The 21,700-nt window shown below is 35.7% G+C and overlaps 2 protein-coding genes across 2 annotated transcripts in view; both read left to right on the top strand.

Moving 5' to 3' along the window:
• Positions 1-21,700, top strand: part of LOC128679444 (uncharacterized protein) — a 69,577-nt gene that overhangs the window by 4,219 nt on the left and 43,658 nt on the right. The gene's annotated exons all lie outside the window — the stretch shown is intronic.
• Positions 17,096-18,052, top strand: LOC128679477 (uncharacterized). The gene has a single exon (XM_053761758.1). It carries the CDS (start codon positions 17,096-17,098, stop codon positions 18,050-18,052), a length of 957 nt encoding a protein of 318 aa, XP_053617733.1.

The following is a 21,700-nucleotide window of genomic DNA, read 5'->3' as shown; positions in this document are numbered from 1 at the left end:
TGTGAGAGTCGGGGCAAGTGGAGATCCGTATGACCTAGGTACACCGATGGGAAATGGCGTGGTATCTATTTAAATATATATTTATGTTAAAATACCAGGAGTCCAGAACTAAGCAATTAGTAATACGGTTAGTTTCGCAGCGTGAACTGTAATGTGCACAGAATACTTAGCGTTGTTGGGTTGTTGACCCGTAGTTCTATTTTCTAACACCGCAAAACGAGTTTCTTACGCGCATTTATTGAACTTATTCCTAGACTACTTCGTGTTACTCCTTGATATATCCTGTGGCGTAATAAATTTACTCGTATTTCTAAGTTTTAATCTAAAAATAAATTGGGTAGGAGTTATCAAGTTTTATTTATATTTATCATCCATATAAATATGGAACTATGTTACTATTTTACAGATAACTGACACTGGTGTTGATAAAATTGGTGCGAATGTAAAGATCATACATTAAACAGCTTTTTGCAGCTTTGTATAAAATAGGTACTCTAACTCCATAAATGTTTAATAAAACTAAATCTATAGTCGTATATTTTATTTATATCATCACAAACCTACCTCAATAAATGTCTGATCAATCAATTTATGCAGTTTGAGTCAGTCAGCTTAATTTGAGAACTAAATAAACCTCTTGTCACGTAATTTGAAGCGTTCTAAAATTACAATTGTCTAGCAATTAATACTGGGTACTGGGAGATCATAAACAATCCTTAATTAGTCTGTGATCGGATGTACTAGTGTAATTTGTAAAGGTTGACCATCAACCGTTACTGGGAATTTTTGAATACCTGATCTGCATTCCCAAAACCAATTTGTTCTAAGAATTAAATGTAATAACAGTCTAAAAATAACTCTCAAAGATTTTCCTGACTCTGTGTCTGGAAAACACAGGTGTTTAGGTGGCCGGTGAAGAGCCTTTCTTTTCCAAGTATAGAGACAACTGTGAGACAACTATTTGTATAGTAATTTTCACTTATAAGACCTTATAAGTGAACCTTCACTTTCAACGTTATTAAAGACTTAAGACAGTAGCTGCGCTAACCGCAGGATTTGAGGTAGATAATATAAATATCCTTTACACTCATATTCGGTAAGTAGGTCCTTATTACCCCCAAATGGGGCTTGTAAGTGACCAATTATCGCTCTAGGGTGGTAGTAATTAAAAAAAAACACTTCACTCTTTCAAAAAGTTCGCGTACATCTAACCATCATGCATTAAGCCTAATGACTAAAGAGGGCTTCGCTATTCAGCTTTGTCTTCGTATAAATATAATAGTTATCAATTTTAGATAGTAATCGAACGGCGAAGCTCAATTTCGTTCTTAAAAAAAAAAAGTTTTGGTTCTTTTTAATGAAAAAAAAAAAAAAAAAAAAAAAAAAAAAAAAAAAAAAAAAAAAAAAAAAAAAAAAAATAAAATAAAATTCTTTATTTACTTAGCCCTAGTTTCTAATAATAGACATATCTGGGACCCTCCTAGTAAGCTTAGAAAAGCCTGTGGCAGGAGGACCCACTCTTCCAAAAACATAATATTTACTTAGGCCTGGTTAAACAATCTTGATATACTTATTAAGAAAGAAAGAAAGAAAAGCAAAACATTACTCTAAAACTTAGAAAAGCTGAAGTTTCAGTTCTTTTGATATGTGTGTTCGTTGGTGTGTGTGTGCGTGTGTGTGTGTGTGTGTGAGTGTGAGAGTGTGTGTGTGTACGTGCGTGTGTGTGTGAAGCAATGGTTATTACTGATGGCATACATAATAATATTTACTTACTATTTATTTTTCTTATCATCTTATCCTTTTAAATATAGATTGATTTATACTTTATTGTTGTTCTCAACCCTTCGACTTTTTTATTTATTTATTATTTTTGTAGCAAATTACAGGTTACCTATGAATTCTTCTGTTTCATCATAGTCTAACGGAGAAAGCCATTCTGTGATTAAGGTCTTGCATTTGTATTTCCTGAGTTTGTGGATGTCTAATTGTTCATTTAGTTTATTGTATATCATTGCCGAAATTATGTAAAATTGTCTTTTAGCAAAGCATGTTTTGCTCTGATGAATAGGAGCGACCTTAGACCTCCTCCTCCTGCCCATATGTTCATTTGGGCTATAGGGTAAAGTTTTGTGTAATCTCAAACTTGTTGACAAAACAAATAATTTTCTGACTGATAGAAGTTTACAAAGTTCGTAAAGATCCTTAGTAGGATGTCGTAGTTTTTTAAAGAACATGACCTTTAAAAGACATCTTTGTCCCCTTTCTACCTCTAGGAATTTAGTTTTTGTAGCTCCACCCCATACAGAAATGGAGTAGGTAATTACCGACTGAGCCAAGGCAATATAGATTTGTTTGATTAATGTTCGTGATGCTACGTGTCTAAGTAATTTAAAAATCCAAATAAGTTTCCTGATTCTTTTGTTGAAAAAAGGCAGGAATAGAAAACTTTTACTTTAAATATTGTTTGTTTTTGGGATTTTTTATAATTACGTTTTTTTCTACTTACTTCACAATCGAGATGTAAAGTAACTGCTTTACATCCGAGCTAACTACTCAGTTAGCTCGGGTGTAATTATTCTATACTTACATATTAATATATACCATTGAAATCCAAAAAGTAGAGACAACAACATCCATGCAAATATTCTCACAAGCTTAGGATTATGATAAACTCTAGTTAAACTGAAGCGTAAAGTTAATCAAGTTCTAAGTGGACAGCTGCTGGCTTATACCATACCAGGATCTCATGAATCACGAGAAGGCCTGCCAACACGGTCCACGGATGGCCGCGTCCTCTGATTGCCGTAATACGTCTGCTGATTTCGCTCGATTCACAACTCCAGTTTCATGCTTCAGTTCTCGTCCATTTCATTTACCGTAACCCGACCTTTTTGGTTTATTAATATGAAAAAAAAATCTCAAAACATTAAGTTCCAATTTTGAACCATTACAAAAAATTGTCTAATACCGATACCATAATAGTTTCGAACCTTTTGAACCCCGAGAAATTTTTAGTTCCAAAGTACCGCCCAAGATAAAACCTGATCTTTTTCACTAGTGAATTTTGTACAAAGATATCGTCATTCACATTGACCTAAATATTTTGAACATTAAACATCGTACACATAATATCATGACATTATCACGTGTCATCTTCCGTGATATTCATATATTTCCATAACAAGACCATTAGAACACGACCTATCAAAGATTATCATGTATCATTGTCAGTGCATGTGACCTATCGCAACATAATTGTCGCGTACTCGGTATTAGTGCTATTTTTACCACATTATATGCAATCTTAGTTATGTGTAATAGATATGGAATCACGTCTCTCAGTCACGAATGCATTTACATTATTCAAATTAATACACGAGATTTCAATATTACTGAGGTTGAATTAATAGTGATGGTAATACAGTTTCTGTTAGTGATGATTTTTGTTCTTAGACCATTTCAACTTTTCAACCATTAAATGGTTGAAAACACAGTTTGAAAATGTACTCGCGTACTTTACTGTACGCAAATTAAACCATTCATTGCTATGTATTGGCAGATGTTAATTATACATAGGCATATATTATAAATAATTGTTCCTCCTGTCCTGTAGGTATTACATACGTTGTTACAACGTAGTATATGCCTTTTTCTTTAGTCGATGTATGCCTTAGCATTTATGAATCCCTCCAACTAGCTACCCATTTCATTCCCGATCATGCCTTAAGGCTAACTCCAATCAATTTCTGATGTAATATCGCCATGAATTGCAACGTATATATATATTTTCCGAAGTCCTGTGGGCATCGTCTCTGTTCTGTTCGGATCATGCACCAAACTTGAATAATTAATCAGGATGCTGCAGAAGCAGCATATTTCCTTTGATAGCTTGTTCTATTGCAACTTTATAATTTTTACCCTTCGAATTAAATTAGGCAGTCGGTAATTTTAGACAAATCTAGGAGTTGTGTTGAGAGCTTCCTGTTGTATCAATGCATGCATGCCTCATTCTAAATAACTCTTTTAAACTTAGTTTCTCAATAACATATACCTTTTATTAAACAGTTTTGTATGCTGATGATATTTTTGTTGCGGGTTTAAATCTGATCCTTGATCCTGTTTCTTATGCTACTGGAAGTTTTTTTTGAATAGGGTAGTCCCGTATTAAAATTCTTTAAATTGAGCCGTCTCGGTCCATTGTCTCGATTCGATAACCCTTTTTTTTTGATGGCAGGTGAACTCCCCAAACTCTCATCCATTGTGATAGGTTCATTATTTTACTTACAACATTTAGATATTTTTTTTAATTTTAGGTACCATTTAACATTCTCATATGTGTCACTAAACACAAAATTCTTTTTGAATAACAATGCTGTTTGTCTTCAACTTACCACTAGTCTCTTAGAAACTCAGAACGAATACAGCATTTCGAAGCAGTTGGATAAAAGCAATGGCTCCATAAACACTACACTCCTCGACGTCGCAAGTATGTAGCACGGCTATAAAAAGCATCAATTAATATTCGAACCCGCTCTCCAGTGGTGCGCGTCCAACCGATACCGAACCAAGGCCAGCGCATCTTCATTCACCCCGTTATAATACTTTCAGGGTTACCAGCCATCAGTTTTGGTCTGAACCATAGTGGTTCCAAGTTCAGTACTGACTCCGGTGTAAGTAAATTGTATGCTTGTTGTTTTAAAAACTCCTTGTCTCTATCTCACTGAAGTTTAGCTTTCAATCCTGATCCTGCTAGTTATAAGAACTCCTCTCTGTAAACATCCTGATATTTTTTGGTGCATTTTCCCCAATTTTACTAAGTCTTATAGTCTTTCTTTGTTTCTTAGTATAGGATCCAAATGTCGTTTTTCATCTTTTTCAAATCTATCTTTCTTCTTTCTCACTCATTATATCTGTGTACCATTCATCTTTTCTATTGAAAATTAATTGCTATTCCCACTTGCTTGACTTAGTTTGACCATATGCTCGATAACCCTAAGTCTATAGGAACTTTTTACGTTAACAACAAACCAGTTTCGCATCACGATGTTTTTGGCCTTGTAAAAGATCGACGGAGTTGATTGGTATGCACTTGTTTACCACTGTGTGGGAATCCCGCCATTTGTGTTGAAGGGCACAATTTTTGTGTTCCTGTTTAGTTGACAATGAGGGTATTACTAATGATGATAGTCTAGTGTTATGATGTGGCGTGTGGTTCGCTTCGTGTCCACCCTTGGATTTCGTGCGAGGTGACTAAGGAATAAGAAACCTAGATATACAGTTTATACCAAACTACATTGCGGAATCTTTGAAGGTTTATTTTTTATGCGGATTCTGGGCTTCTGGGCATTACAGCCTGGACAGAAGTCAAGAACACATGAGGAAGAGAGAGATAGATTAGTGTAGAATCAACAACTCAACGTCTATTCAGACCTTTTAACGCTATTTATACTGCTTTAACCACAAATGTAACCAGAAGTAATAGAAGAGAAGAGTTACACATTCACATTATGTCAAACGATATCTCTTCCTGCTATTTTTTACGGTCATGTATTTAAAATTTTTCAGATACGTAATAACAGCAAGGGTAAATAGATATTTTATCTGTTTAACACTTCAAATATCATGAAGAGCAAAGTCTTCATTATGTTTTGTTATTTTTATGCTCGCACATTGTAAGCAATCAAGGAGACGGGACATCACATCTCCCATACTCTCGTGCTATAGCAATATCAATAAGTAAATTTAACAACCACTTACGTCCAGACCCCAAGCTGTTATTTTTAATCTGTAAACCAGTTTTCTTCTACATCCTGACCGGACTATGTTCATTGGCGGCAAGGTTTATCATCTTTATATTAAACAGTTAAACGAGCAATATTTGTAAGGTTTAAATGTACTCTTAGATCTCTAATTTTTTTCCCACTCCATTTGTCTCCTCCATAGGCCTATTTAGGCTAGGTTTGGTTTGGTTACATATCAAGCCGCATTGGATTGGAACCCATCAGTGGGCTACAAAATAGGCTAAATAAAAAATAATAATATGGCTATGCGTTTACAACCATCTGCTTGTCTTCAATCTTCTTTGGGAATGCTGTCATGGCTATGGCTCCCTTAGTCTCGTACGGCGTCCATGGGGCAATCTTTAACAGGCTCAAAACCATCCTTGGTACTTAACCTTGTATAGTGTTTGATGACCTCGGCGCAGTGGTACAGTGGTTGCTTCTGAACCGAGAGGTCGATCCCCGGTCGATCCGTGTTCGATCCCCGGTCGGGTTATGATGGAAAATGATCTCTTTATGATTGGCCCGAGTCTTGGATGTTTATTTATATATGTATTTGTTATAAAATATAGTATCGTTGAGTTAGTATTCCATAAAACAAGTCGCGAACTTACTTTGGGGCTAGCTCAATCTGTGTGATTTGTCTTAATATATTTATTTATTAGTGTTTATCTGTATTCTCTCTCGGCGTTGCATTGAGTCGCTAAACGCCATGAATGCACCGTACGCGAGTTATTTTTATCCAGCCGGTATTGGCGCGTCGCGCCGTGGCTGCGCAAGGATGCATAAGAATATGGAGTCAGAATGTTTCATATTGACAGTGTGTACTCGCGTGAACCTCCCCTGGACACGTCTTGAGGTCAGCCTCCGGACTGGTGTAGGGATATGCCACGAATCACGAGCCATGGAGGACCTCTATAGGCAAATGACAGAGCAATATTTGAAATTTATACGACAGCCCTATATTTTCTCTTTAGATCTCGTAAAAGCTTTAACTTCTTCCTTGTATCCTCATCCAGACTTACTCCTTTTTCTAATTCATCATTAATATTCTCTTGATAATTCCAATCGTTATTTTCTTATTTCATTTGTCGTTTTGTTTTTGATTGATCAAGTTCTATCATTATAATCAAATTCCCAGACCAATTTTCCCCACTAAACAAAACGTTGCTTCTATATATTTTGTAATGCGGCGGTCGCTTATGGAAACAGAAGGCAATAAATAAACATCATTATGGCCATAAGTCACGTTCGACAGACAGACAATATGTACGTGGTTTTTATAGCTCGACAGCGCCACTAAACCTGACATTGTTATGCGACTTTTTACTTCCATGTTTTGTAATTGGCATAATTAACTATTAGTAGTTAGATACTTAGTTTAAATCAACATTTAAATCGAAGTTTATATTAATGTTAAAGATGAAGTTTATATGGAAAATTAAGGTGTTTAAGACAACAAACAACACAGACAAAACTGATCAAGGCCCTTGGTTCCAAAAAGAATCAGCACCTTCAGCACATCAACACAAATAGACAAATAAAAAATAAGTTTATTTACCAGATATAGTAACACAAATAAACAGCAATATATATATATATATATATAAGGTTATCTGACATCTAAAGAGATTAGAAGTGGTGGTGGTATAATGGTTAAGACGCCCGCTGTGGATCGAAAGGTCCTAGGTTCGAATCCTACTCGTGCCACATGAGTTTGTATATACCAATCTGACTCATGTATGTTTTCATCGTCCACCACTTGCTTCCGGTGAAGGAAAACATCATGAGGAAACCTGCACACTGGTTGATTCTTATTATCTTGTGTGTGAAATGGAGAAGGCAATGGCAAACCACTCCATTCATAATGCCAAGAAAGTTGTTGTGTGTGTTTCATTCCACGTAATAACCTCGACCCTCAGCCATGAGGAAAACGACTGTGAAGAGAGAAAAAGATTTCCAACTCATTTTCCAAGCATTTTTGAGCGAAGCGAGCGAGTTTTACCAATTGACTTGGGGCAAAAATAAATTTTTTTATGTATGTATGTTTGTAACGCGGTAACTATCTAACCATTGGTCTAATTTTGATGAAATTTAAAAGGTATGTAGGATCTTTCAATAAATTTAATTAAGGCAACACAATCGGTTAAGTCGTTTTTGAAAAATTCACAATTTTGTAAAAATTTATTGTGTTCGCGAAAGTCTATGTTTGCGGCGAACAACTAGTTTAAACCATTTATATTTTGCTACCTCTCCTTTCGACAACTGATATGTTTTACTGCAGTTATAACAGTTATTTCACATCACACGTGTCTGCATGACGCCGTAACATGAGACATGACCTGCCGGTTTTCGGTCTGCTGGCTGTCTGCGGTTTTGTATGACGCCGATTTGGTACTCTCCTACGTCATAGAACACAGTTACATAGATTAGTCCAGACAGAGACACACGTCAACGCTATGGATCTCTACGTGATATGATGGGTCTCTTTCTCATCTGAGAGTTTCCCCGGTTCCTGTCTGAAGTTGAAACCTAATTTTTTTACTGCAATCGCACGATCATTACATGTAAATCCCTAGTTGTCAGACCATTGGCACGCATATAATTCTCTAAATTCTTAAGACTATAGTATTTGACCCATCTATCCAGGGTCAAACGGAAACAGCATATCCCTAAGTATAAGTAATATTCGTTGGCATATCCATATTGAAACGTGGGTAAAAAATGTGAGAAGGCTGATTATTTATGGTCAATAGATATTTGCCAGTTATTGACTTCTTGTTTATGAATGACATGTTGAGTACAACAGCACCTTTACTCAATCACTGATGAATCACAGTTGTCTGAAAATAAACGATTATTTACTTATTATTAAAGAATAAGATATAAACTTTTTTGCAAACAAAACCATGTTCAATAGCGTACAGCTATAGAAAAAAATTGGAAAAAATTATCAATGGTTATAATAAGTGTAAATTAATCAAAGCAACAAAAACAAATTCCCGCGATCGCCCTTGACGAGAGATGCGAAGGTCACCGTTGTGTATACTCCAGATAAGGACTGATAACGCTTATCAACGATTATTTTATTTGCTTCACTTGAAAATATTTGATTTGATAATCAATAGCGACAACAATATGTCTATCATTCGAAAGTTATTTTTGTATGCACAAAAGACATGCAGTCACGGACAGTATGTTATACTAGTATTATCTACCTGATGCTGATGTTATCGTCTTTAGAAAGAATTAAATAAAAATAATATTAATTGTTTCTAGAAAGAAGCGTGTTTTAAAAACGATGTAAAATTGTCTCACTTATTGCTTATTTTTTCAACAAATTTTGTTTTAAGTAATTAGTTTTAAGATTTAAGTTCACTTTTTTTTTTCACAAAAATCTGACTAGATTCTTGTCCGATTTTTGTGTGAAAAAACCCAATACTACGCTAGTGGCTCACGCTATTAGTACGATTGAGAGCGACATCAAGCTTAATTTGATAGTAATTTTTTGGGTTTTGCGTTTCAGGAGAAAACATTTTAATCTTAACACTCCTTGATTTCCCAAGTAATAGTGTACAAAATTTGATTTAAGTAAGTTGCATAGTAACTATGCTGAAATCAATTAAATAATTCTTAATGATTCATCCGTTGCCAACGTTACTATCGTCCTGGTTATTTTAGTAGCCTTCCAGAGTTATCGCACGCGACGAGTCAATGACTCTGAAATAAATATGGAAATCTGAATTTGTATGGGCTGTGTGGCGTGACGACTGGAATATTATAAACTAGTTTTTGCCCGCGGCCCGCGGCTCCGCCCGCGTGATTCCCACGGCAACAGTTTTATCTTCCGGAATGTATTGTAAGTTAAGTACAATTTGTACTTTATGTCCTTCTCCGTAACGTATGACTGTTTGAGTAGATAGAACGTGAAGAGTAAACAAACTTACCTTCACATTTATAAAATTAGTATAAAATGGGTAGTAGTTGTTTTCCGCATCTCCGTAAAATGTATCGGTTGCGGCTGTCATACAAACCTTACCCTTACTCGTGTCTTTTTATATGCTCACCAAATATCATCAAAATGGGTTTAGTTAGGAAAGCGTGACAGACAGATTTATGATATTAGTATGGATTATAAAAATGAAAAACATATTAAGAGGAAAATAATTGGTTTTGTTTTGAGCATTTCACCCGTAATGATTGATTGGGCCATTTAATTTTAGCCTTGGAAGCGGTATATGGCTGGCGAACAATAAATCTTAATCTCATCCCTTAAATAATAATCCCATAATAGTGTATATTAAGATATACACTATTCCAAAATCAAAGCATTTGTTCACAAATCAGAATTTCACAGACATTTGTAATGGCAATTAAAATAATATAATAATTCTCCAAATACAAATAATTTTAATTTCAGAACGTCACGTTCAGAGATAATGCCGTAAGAAAGTATTTTTTTCTATAGATATGCCTATATTTTAAAAAAACTTAAAAAAACGAAGGCTTGAAATTATGGTAAGAATCAAAGAAATTGATCGAGATCATTTCTGTGGTAGAAATTAAGTATTTGCTCGTACTCGAACATAATGATAATTATTAAAAAAATACATCTTATTAAATTTTCAATTGGAAGCTGCTCTAATCGCCGTCTTCAGAACGTATACTTGATGGATCGTCATGTGTCGTTTGTAATGTATTAACACCCAACATGACAACCCTGCCCTTTTCATGTAATTCCTTTTCACCACAGACAACGTCTGGTGAGGAACTCCGGGTGTTTAATAAATTATAACAATTTCTTCTGCTTATTGTAATATTGTTACTCAAAATAGTAGGTGTGGTTTTGATCGCATGTTTCACGTACTAAATCACTGATAAAAGTATAATTTATCTGTAATATTTTAATTAAATGTTTGAGCATCAGAATTTTATTAATAATAACATTAGTCTCGAAAAGATTAGCGTGTCGATATGATAATATAGTATATTATCGATAAGTATTTAATCATCTGTTTATTTTAATTTTATCGTGTTATCTCGATCGGCGCCACTTTGGCGTGTGTAGAAACTAGAAATACGGAATAAGTGGTCACTGTTAAATAATGTATTCCATCTATAACATAGTATATAGAAAATATCAACTTTAGAAGGTCGCGGCATAGTAATCAATCCCAACAATCCAGCCCAGCAGGCCTACCATCAACTTTTACAGTACGATTCCAATGCAACTCAGTTCAATTTAGGCACCTAAAATGAATCGTATTCACACTAAAAATTAAGTCGATGGTACGAATTTGCGATGCAGTTCAGTTTAGGTCGTAAAGTGGATCGCGTTAAGAGATGATGGTAAGCCTCCAGGACAGCGAAGGTTGACGTAGACGGAAGGAGGCCTATGCCACATATCTAAAACTGCTGTTACTCTTCTGGGTAACATATATAGCTGAGATGTAGCCTTTTTGTTATTTTATCTCTCTTCATAGTCGTATTCCTCATGGCTGAGGGTCGTGGTCATTACGTGGAATGAAACACACACAACAACTTTTTTGGCATTATTAATGGAGTGGTTTGCCATTGCCTTCTCCATTTCACACCCAAGTTAATGAAAATCAACCAGTGGGCAGGTTTCCTCACGATGTTTTCCTTCACCGGAAGCAAGTGGTAGTCGATGAAAACTACTATACATGAGTCAGATTGGTATACAAACTCATGTGGCACGAGTAGAATTCGTTCCTAGGACCTTTCGATCCACAGGTGGCGTCTTAACCATTACACCACCACCGCTTCGCTGTTACTTTAGGGCACAATATAATTGTTAGTTTTAAGTATTTTTAATTTGTATTTTCTTGTCTGTAATTGTGTGAAACAGTAACAAATAAAGTTTTTATCTGTCTATGATGGGCTGCAGACAATGATGATTTTTATATTAAGAATTTAACCTAAGTATTTATTTTTCAGGTAAACCTCTTTCATTACGGCAAATGGTGCATGTGTGAACAGACCTAATGTCAGAACCTACCACGAAACATGCAAAACACGTAGCATGCTTTACTAACGTCCATATGTTGTCACATTTTCTCATTGTGTACGCATCGTGTAAAAAAGTGTTACGTGTTTTGTGTTTTATGTTTCATAGTAGCCTCCCAGGTGAGCAAAGGATTTATTATTTCACGCATTCTTCAGCATTTCCATTATAATGCCATTTGATTTTATCGATATTTATTGCAAATGGCTTTCACTCGGTTGTAGTACGTTTAATTATAATGCGGTTGTAGTTACGGTTTTGAGAAGTATATGTAATAAAATAAATAAATATATAATATAAATTCCCAAAATGTAGAATCCTCCCCGCGCCGATATTTCCCGAATCCTACAATGAAGGAATTTTAAGGGCAAGAGTGAATAAGCATTTTTTTTAATTGCGTGTGACATCCCTATACCTCATCTTTGTGTTCCGTGGTTGAGGATTCCATGGTTGATCACTCAAATTATTATTAAGTAGATATTACCCGGGGCTTCGCTCCCGTGGGAATTTTGAGATAAAATATAGCCTATAGCAATCTGGGATAATGTACCTTTATAATGGTGAAAGAATTTTTGAAATCGCTATATAATTAGTATCGGTACAATAATTCTTGATCAATCTATAGGTATTGATTACTCTTTATAAATTTATTTTTTCACATCAAAGAAACCCTTTTCAGCCAGTATTGCCTGGTTATAACTTTATCAGACGGATGCAAATGTTTAGGAACTACTAACTCCTGTACGACCGGAAGCTAGATATGATATCGTGTTGGTCAATTCGACATTCTTCCACAACCAATCATGAACCACAAAGTTCATGATTGGTTGTGGAAGAATGTCGAATTGACTTTACCTGATTCTGCTATTTATCCCTCTCCCTTTTTGATTGCAATTGTTTGTATTTCTAATTATTTGGTTTACTATCTGTGTCTCTCTCTTTCTCCCCCCTCTCTCTCACATTAAGCATTTCTCGGTTCCGATCCGCTTTGCTACTTTTTCTTGTCCACTTCGCACGGTGTTCGGCATTTTTCGTTGTTTGACGACAGCATTGTCTCTCATCTCTGCATGTCATTCGGGGTTGTGAAGTTTCGAAGCCCGGGGTCAGCGTAAAAAAAAAACCTTAAAATTTTGAAGATTCGGCTGTGATTTTACAACCTGACTGACGTCAACCCTCCTTGTGAATGTTATTGTTGCTAGCTGCCTAGGCTGTGTGTCCCTTAATCGCCTCGTACGACATCCACGGAAGAATATCGCGTGGTACTATTCTAGGGCGGAACCACACGCCAAATATGCGAAACCACTATTCGCATGAAAGATAGGGAAGGATGGCGTACCAACGAAGGTGCTGCAGTTATGCAAGTTACCAACTTAAGTAGGTTGATGTGCCGGTAGCTTAACAGAAGCAGTGGTGACTGTGGACAGTAACACGCTGAAGTGATAAGGGTAATAAATATTATTGTAGATAGGATATGATTTGAGCGTGTTACAAAATGGCGTTTCACGCCCTTGTAATCAACAGATTGGAGTATCGATCAGGTGTTACAGGCTTCTTGATTTTATTAAAGGACCAGCACTCGATAATTAATTACATTTAGTTATTTGATTAATGAGAGATTAGTATCGTTTTGTTGAGTGGTAGGTAAACATGAAATTAACCAATCAATAATTTCACTTTCAGAGCTGTCGTGGATCATTAAAACGGTTAATTTTGTTAAGTGATTTTTGGATATCGTAGAAAATGTTGCTCTTATAACAGCCCCAAAATTAGCAAAGTTTAGCTGTTTAAAAAAAACTGGTTTCACTCCGGGAGTGCCGGCAGAAGTGAAAACTTGAATATTAACGTTGTGCATTTTTGACGTCTTACGAATTTTCGATTTGGGGGCTTACCATCATCTAAACTGAACTGCCCTGCATTGTGTAATAGTTGATGGTAGGCGCCCAGGTCACGTGTCCTGACGCGAGTTTTACATTTCTTATACCCATCACAAAAAGTGCACAACGCCCCACAGATATAAGAACATTAATGTTCAACGCCACTAATGAAGTTTTCTCTTCAAAATCTATTAGGACGAGATATACAAAAATTTAAGATCATCGTATACCTTGCTAGTGGATCTACAGCTGATTTATCATATAACAAAGCAACAGTTGAAGTAAATGTTGGTATAATTACGCCCGACGGTCACTTTCACTCTAGGATCGATACCTAACCTGAAATATTACGTTCAAGGTCACCAACGTGAACCTCGTCTGCCGCCATATTGCTTTTTTTTGCAGCTGTTGAATAACAAGGGTTGTTTTGTTTTTCGCCAATTTGCTTTTATTGTTTTTACGTCGGTACATTTTAGCGCAGCTGATGCGTTTTAGGGTTTAGTCTTTGCGAAAATAATTTCTTTTGCACCTTTTTGACTTCCATTCCATCCATGTTATTTTTGTTTTTGTACTGATACATTATCATGATTGTAATTGTGATCTATATATATCTATGAATCTAATTTTGCTGACTTGATATCTGCCATCAATCGAAAGTTGTGTATGTAATTAGTACTTATCACACGATATCCACTAAAGACATTCTCACGGTAATTGAAATTAACACGGCTTCATTAATTAGTTAGTTCGAACTACCTACGCATGTTTGATTTCCATGAAATTGCGTTTACTTATGTACTTCATGATTTTGTAGTAAATTTTGTAGTTTAGTTTTTTCTTTATCTAGCGCTGTTCCATATCCGTTACTTCAACGTTGTTTTACTTGGGGTTGTCTTTGGCTTCTAAGTTCTTTAACTCATTCGATCAGCACTGTTGAGGTCCATAACTTATGTAAGATTTTGTATTATGCCTTGATTTATTTTCAACACATGTTTATGATAGCCTTATGTGTTTAAAATATGTCTGCATATTTTGTGGACGTATTATTTAAATACTTAAATGCAGTATACACATATATGTATACTGTTAGGCTTATTCTTCAGAGCTATGCTGTTATCAGTGTTAATAAAATAAAAATTTCTTTCTATTTATCTATTTTGTAGGTCATTATTAGTGTAGGTTACACTAAAGGTTTCGTTAATTCAATAGTATAACTGATCATGACATGCCAATATTTATCAAAAATGAAGGTCATGTAATAACATAAATCTTCTACAACACTATCAGTGGCAGCTACTTTAATTATAATTAAAATGTACATTTAAGCGCCAATAAATTATAGCGCAATTAGACTATTTACAATTATATATTGTGGGAAAACTGAGATGTTCCCATACTCGATACTTTCACTAGAAATCAAGTACTTGATGAAAACAATCTTGAGAATGCCATAAAAACTAATGAAGTAATTAATCTCAATAGCCAGAATTCATCGGCATATGCAGGTGTCTAACGACAGCTGTCAATCTGTCAATGTCAAAAAAAATACCGCCTTTTTTATTTGTAAAAAAGTACGAAACTACTTTGAATTAAAGATTACACGGAGACGACGAAAACCCAAGAGAGTATAATTTGAATCCCTCGAGATTTAACCCATAATCCTCACACCACATCTTTTCATGGTGACCCCAATACCAATCGCACTCGCAGTAGCCTTTTCCCATAAGCTGTGGGATCGGAGTCAGCGAAAATAAGGACGGAGCAATTCGAGCCGACGCCTGGGTCGTGGCAAGATCAAGACGCTGATCAAGTCAGAAAACCAAGGCTGGCCAATACCAACGTGGATCAAGAGGATACGATATATGGGTTAGCTTACCTATACGTGAGTGACAGGCTAAGGTAATCTATTTCATCACTGTTAACCTAATTGGGCATAATTTGTTTGCTTCCTGTATCCATCCCGACTTGCAAATCTACCTAACTAGTCATGCCTTCAGATAACAACGAACAATACCTATCGTAATCAATGCCCAAACTGTAAAGAGAAACATTATATCAACCAGTGTCCCAAATTTATATCTCTAAATCCACAGTCACGCATTCGTGTTGTTAAAAAATTAGGTTTGTGTTTAAACTGTTTACATTCCAATCATATTTTACCTAATTGCAGAGCAGAGTAAAATGTTTTCCAAACTGTCTTGGTTTATTGTACCCTTGCATTGTAGGTCATTTAGAGATTTTCCAGTATGGGTTGGAATGATGCATCAATAACGACTCGCATAGGTGTTGTGGATTTTTGTGACAGTTCATTAACTGCTTATGGAGCAGCAATCTATGTGCGGTCCATGGGTAGTGGTGGTGAAATCCATGTTCAGCTTCTCTGTGCGAAAAGTAGGGTTGCTCGGAATGAAACAATCCCAAAATTAGAACTACGAGCTTGTGTTTTATTATCAAAATTGTATGACAAAGTGCAAAAGGCCCTTAAAGGTAGCATTACAAAAAAATATTTTTGGTCTGACTCAAATGTAGCATTAGCTTGGATTAAGTCAAAGTCAAGTAAGTTAACTATTTTTGTAAAAAACCGGATAACTGAAATTAAAAAATGTACAGAACCACAAGATTGGTTCTGGGTCTGTTCAAATGATAATCCGGCAGATCTACTGTCAAGGGGATTGCAGGCGGACAAGCTGCCCGCTTGCGCCCTCTGGTGGCATGGACCTCCGTGGTTATCTAAACCTAATGTTGAATGGCCTTGCCACAAAAATTTGTCACAATATTCACCCTCTTTTGACAATGAAGTAATAAATGAAACTTTTTGTAATATTTCTACCAAAGATAAAACAAATGAATTTGTAACATGTCTATTTGAACGTTGGTCAAACCTTAATAAATTAAAACGCTGTTTTGCTTTTATTTTAAGGTTTATTCATAACTGCAAAAACCCAAGTAACAATGACAACCCAAGTAGAAATTCAAACCCAAATAACAAACTGCTTGGTCCATTATCAGTTCAAGAGTTAAATAATTCTTTAAATAAATTAATAAGTTTAGCCCAAATCTACTCATTTCAAGATGAATATGACTTACTAAAAAATAATAAAGAGTTACCAAAGTCATCTTCATTATTGTGCCTTAATCCGGTAATGAACGATGGACTCATACGAGTAGGGGGTCGTTTGGAGCAGTCTAACTACCAATATGAAAAAAGACACCCTATTGTTTTACCAAAAAATCACTTGCTTACTGAATTATTAGCTACTGAACTTCATGAACAACTTTTACATGCGGGACCACAGCTATTGTTAGCTTCGCTTCGCGAACGCTACTGGCCTATACATGGTAAAAAATTAGCTAATAAAATTGTACACAAATGCGTGACTTGCTTTAGAGCCAAACCAAAGGTAGACTCGCCCATTATGGGCAACTTACCCGCATCTAGAATTAACCCCTCACCCCCCTTCCTGTTTACGAGCATTGATTACGCGGGCCCATTCAATGTAAGAGACCGGAGAGGACGTGGGTTCAAAGCAAGTAAATGCTACATTGCCTTGTTCGTATGTGCATCGACGAAGGCGATTCACATCGAATTGGTTTCCAGCCTGGAAACAGCTAACTTCTTATCAACTTTGAGACGTTTCATTTCTCGACGCGGGAAACCGAAAGAAATGTTGAGTGATAACGGCACAACGTTTCATGGCGCAAATAATGAAATCTCCGAACTCTATAACTTCCTGAAAAATAACTCTGATGCATTTATAACTTCTTGTGCAAACGACAATATTATTTGGAAGTTTCTACCTGCTTACAGCCCTCATATGGGTGGGTTGCATGAATCTGCCGTAAAATCATGTAAATATCATCTCAAGAGAGTCTTAGGAAACTCTCTATTAACGTATGAAGAATTCTCAACTGTCCTCACCCAAATTGAATCAATACTCAATTCACGTCCATTATGTCCAATTCCGAACTCTGATAGTGATGAAATATTCTACTTAACACCTGGCCACTTTTTGTTGGGTAGAGCGCCCGTGTCGATGCCGGACTATGACTATACTGATGTACCTATGACTCGGCTTACGCAATATCAACAGTTGCAGCAGTTACAACAGGATTTCTGGAGAAGATGGTCAAGAGATTATATTGGACTGCTGCAGACGCGTTACAAGTGGAGAAGTTCGAAGGGCCAGGGTCTTCGCGAGGGCACAACGGTCCTGGTGAAGGACAATCATCTGCCACCGTGTCGGTGGAAACTGGGCCGCATCGTAAATACCTGCCAGGGGAGAGACGGCGTCGCGAGGGTCGCAGAAATACGCACTGCTCAAGGAGTCATCAAACGTGCCTTCAATACGATTTGCCCTCTTCCAGGAGATTAGGAGATTACATTTTAAATTTAATTTACCATTTCTAAAATTTCAAATTACTTGATATATGTGACTAGATAAGATATCTGATACAATAATTACATACAAACATTCAGAATTTAAATCTTTCATAAACATTCAACATAAACATTCACTTACACAGTAGGTACCTATCGGATATCTCAATCTAGAAATTAGTTAGGTGGCAGCATGTCTAACGACAGCTGTCAATCTGTCAATGTCAAAAAAAATACCGCCTTTTTTATTTGTAAAAAAGTACGAAACTACTTTGAATTAAAGATTACACGGAGACGACGAAAACCCAAGAGAGTATAATTTGAATCCCTCGAGATTTAACCCATAATCCTCACACCACATCTTTTCAGCAGGTGTTTATGAACTAAAAGTTTTAGTTAACGCGAAGTTTGATTTCACACATCAAAATCAGAGACGCAACCATTCAACGCATAAAGGAAAGCCTGAAAAAAAATTTTTTGGCTCAATAGACTAATAATAATATCAATAAGTTTTGACACAAAATGATGGAATTCGTAAAAATTACAGACCTATAACTGTTTTCTACAACCTTGAATCATGTTTATGAATAAAAGAACGGGAAAAATTTCTAGAAATATACAAGGTCTAGGTTTGGACCAACAGCTATCATAACCTCAGATGTTCTGCAAAATGAAGTTGTTACTTTGGAGGTGACCCTCGGCATGAAACACGTTATATAAACATACATACGACTCGACACGTGACGCGAAGCCGCACTTATAATTTGTAATACCATGTTAAAATGTGTGACATTTTTATCCGACTCGCGGGATTCTGTGGTATTTCTTGACGCTTTTTATCGCGTTATTAAAATTGAGTAAAATATTTCTCATTGCTTATGTTTGAGTAGTTTTTTTGTTGTATACTACCAAGTACCAACCCATCTGATGGTAAGTGTTTACCGCTGCCTGTGGGTGCCTGCAACATCAGGGTTGTCACTCACGATTGAGTTCTGTTGGTGTCTGCTGATCAGAGGATATGGGACACGTGTACCGAAACGGGTCACACGCGTGTTGTCTACTTTGTAGCCTAAGGCTTTTACCACAGTACTCTGTAATTACACTGCATCTCTCACCCTTCAAACCGGAACATAACAATGCAAGCTTTGCTTTTGGCAGCAGGAATTGAGAGTGAGGTATCCACTACCCATGTAGACGACCTTGGTATCAAGGTCCACCTCTGGTAAAATTATATGTATAGATTTTTCATTTACCATTACCATTTTTGAAGGAAAACTTAACAAATGTGCACATGGGATGATTTGATTTCTCTTCTCATGAGCCCTTGATGAAAAACAAATTTATTATCTGTGCTTGAAAAAAACAGTAACGGTATTAACAATACTAGTTCAGATACTAACGATGAGGTAATCTTACTCGGTATCTCTTCTTAACTGTCATTTATGGTTACTCTAATTAGTGTACAAATGCGTACTGAAAATACTGTTGTTCTCGATGAGATCTTTCGTGCCGTTCGTTAATTTTCCCTCCCGTTAACTATTGTTCTGTGAAGGACGATGCCTTGATGGTTTATTGTCTTATTCATGTAATTAGCTTCCTACTATGATCTTCATGATTTCTTGTTAAGTTGACGTCGTCGTTTCAGATTTGAATATTGAACAAACACCCCAATCTTAATCATCATTTCATTTCGTGTTGCCATTGTCTATTTAATGAAAGCAGTTATTGACAGAACGACCATCTAATTAACATTGCGATTCAATACAATTCTTTGAACACGAATCGCAGAACAGGTAAATTGAATATTGCAGAATTCGAAAAAAATGTTCTGGTTTAAGTTACCGCTGATTTACTTTTAGTTTGTGATATTTATTTTCATTCTCCTTTAAAACTGGACCCAGTCCTTACTATAAATGGCATCCGATACATATCAGAGCAAGAACTTTATACTACGTCTTTATGGCTGTTTGCCACATGCATGTAAATGGGAACTGTCTGAGTGTAAAGAAACCGAGGCAAGATTCGAGTTTTATTTACTTCGTCTATAAAAAATTTTATACGACGCTGAGAATTTATTTTGAAATTTGTGAATTCGACAAATATTTGTATTTAAATTTTATTGCACAAAATCAAAATTGACAAATAAATACAATAGGTAGACTTAATGCTGAAAGCATTAAGTCTAACTATTATTATTATTATATTGTCTATTATTTATTTATTTATTTCTAGACTCAAAACACCTAAAGATTGACTAGGTTCTGTTTTCTTCACTCATACTTCGTTTTGGCATTGGGACTTTCCATAGACATAAGATATTTATATAACCGTCATGTCCTTAAATTCATGTAAGCCTAGGTTGTTTAATAATAAATTAGTTTAGATTTATAGATCTCGTTGAAACGTGGAGGAAAACTAGTAGACCTCATTAATTCTTAGCTCATACATGTGCAGTGTACACACTAGTTGATAGCATAGCATCCTTTAATAAAGGTATTAAAAGTTCAAATAGTAGTATAATAGTATTTATTATTATGGATTCTTGGGGGTCTGCATTAGCATAGTTTATTTTGTAGAACAAGAAAAATATGCAATGGAAACCTACCAAAACATTTAAATTTTCATTTAAATTATCATGATCTATCGTATTATTTGGCAAAGCTAGAAGAAGAGCGAAAATTCCGAACCTGTTTGAATAATTGCATTGAAAATTGAAAGACTATTGAGTATTGAAAGACTCAACAGCGAAGTCATTGACTCAACCAAACCAACGTCTGACATAACAATCACAGTGGTTCAATCACCATAACATCACATGGAACATTCTACTCAGCTGACTGACCCAAATTCTACTCGAGGGAAAAGGACAGATATAGGAGTAGTACGAGTAGAAAAGTGCGTGGCATCTAGCACGTACGCATGGCGTTGGACTGTAGGGCAAGGCCGCGTATTTCGATTTCGGCTGTTTTCTATGATTGTTGACACAGTTTGTCGCTTCAGGCTGTTGTTTTGACTATCAACTGTTATATGTCTTCCTGGTACAGCCACCATAAGGTATCTTGCACGTATATGTGTAGAGACGAATTTGCAATAAAATTTGTTGGATTGATGCACATCAACCCAACTAGCCAAACCCATCAAACATTATTCATCCAGGTGTGCAGACAGTACTGTCTGTACACCTGGATGAATAACCTTTGTAATCAAATCATGTTATAGTATTCATAGATCTGATGGTAATTCTAGTACCTTCGATAATCATAATAATTTATTCGTATTTAATGAAATACTTGAAAGATCTTATGTAACAGGAAATAGATTAACGATCCTTGCAACGGTAATTCTAATTATGTTAATCCCAAGTGCAAATCTTTAATATTCGCTTATAAAACATTTAATTATAATTTAATATTTACTATTCTTTGAGATATTAAATGTCTATTGGAAAGTCCCTGATGTGCACTTAATTTTCAATAAATATGGTACCTTGATTCGATATCGTAAACTTTGAAATGATAATAATAATAAAGGCGATTTCTCTTAAGTTTTCTAACGGTTTAAATATCCATAAGATCCATAATAATAATATAATATTGTATTTTCATAATATTTTACATCAAATTTATTCCCAAGAGGCCCCCGA

This window comes from Plodia interpunctella, chromosome 21 (assembly GCF_027563975.2).
Source record: "Plodia interpunctella isolate USDA-ARS_2022_Savannah chromosome 21, ilPloInte3.2, whole genome shotgun sequence".
Classification (NCBI taxonomy): Eukaryota; Metazoa; Arthropoda; class Insecta; order Lepidoptera; family Pyralidae; genus Plodia; species Plodia interpunctella.
The sequence above is the reverse complement of the archived record's forward strand: the minus strand, read 5'-3'. Positions and strand labels throughout refer to the sequence as shown.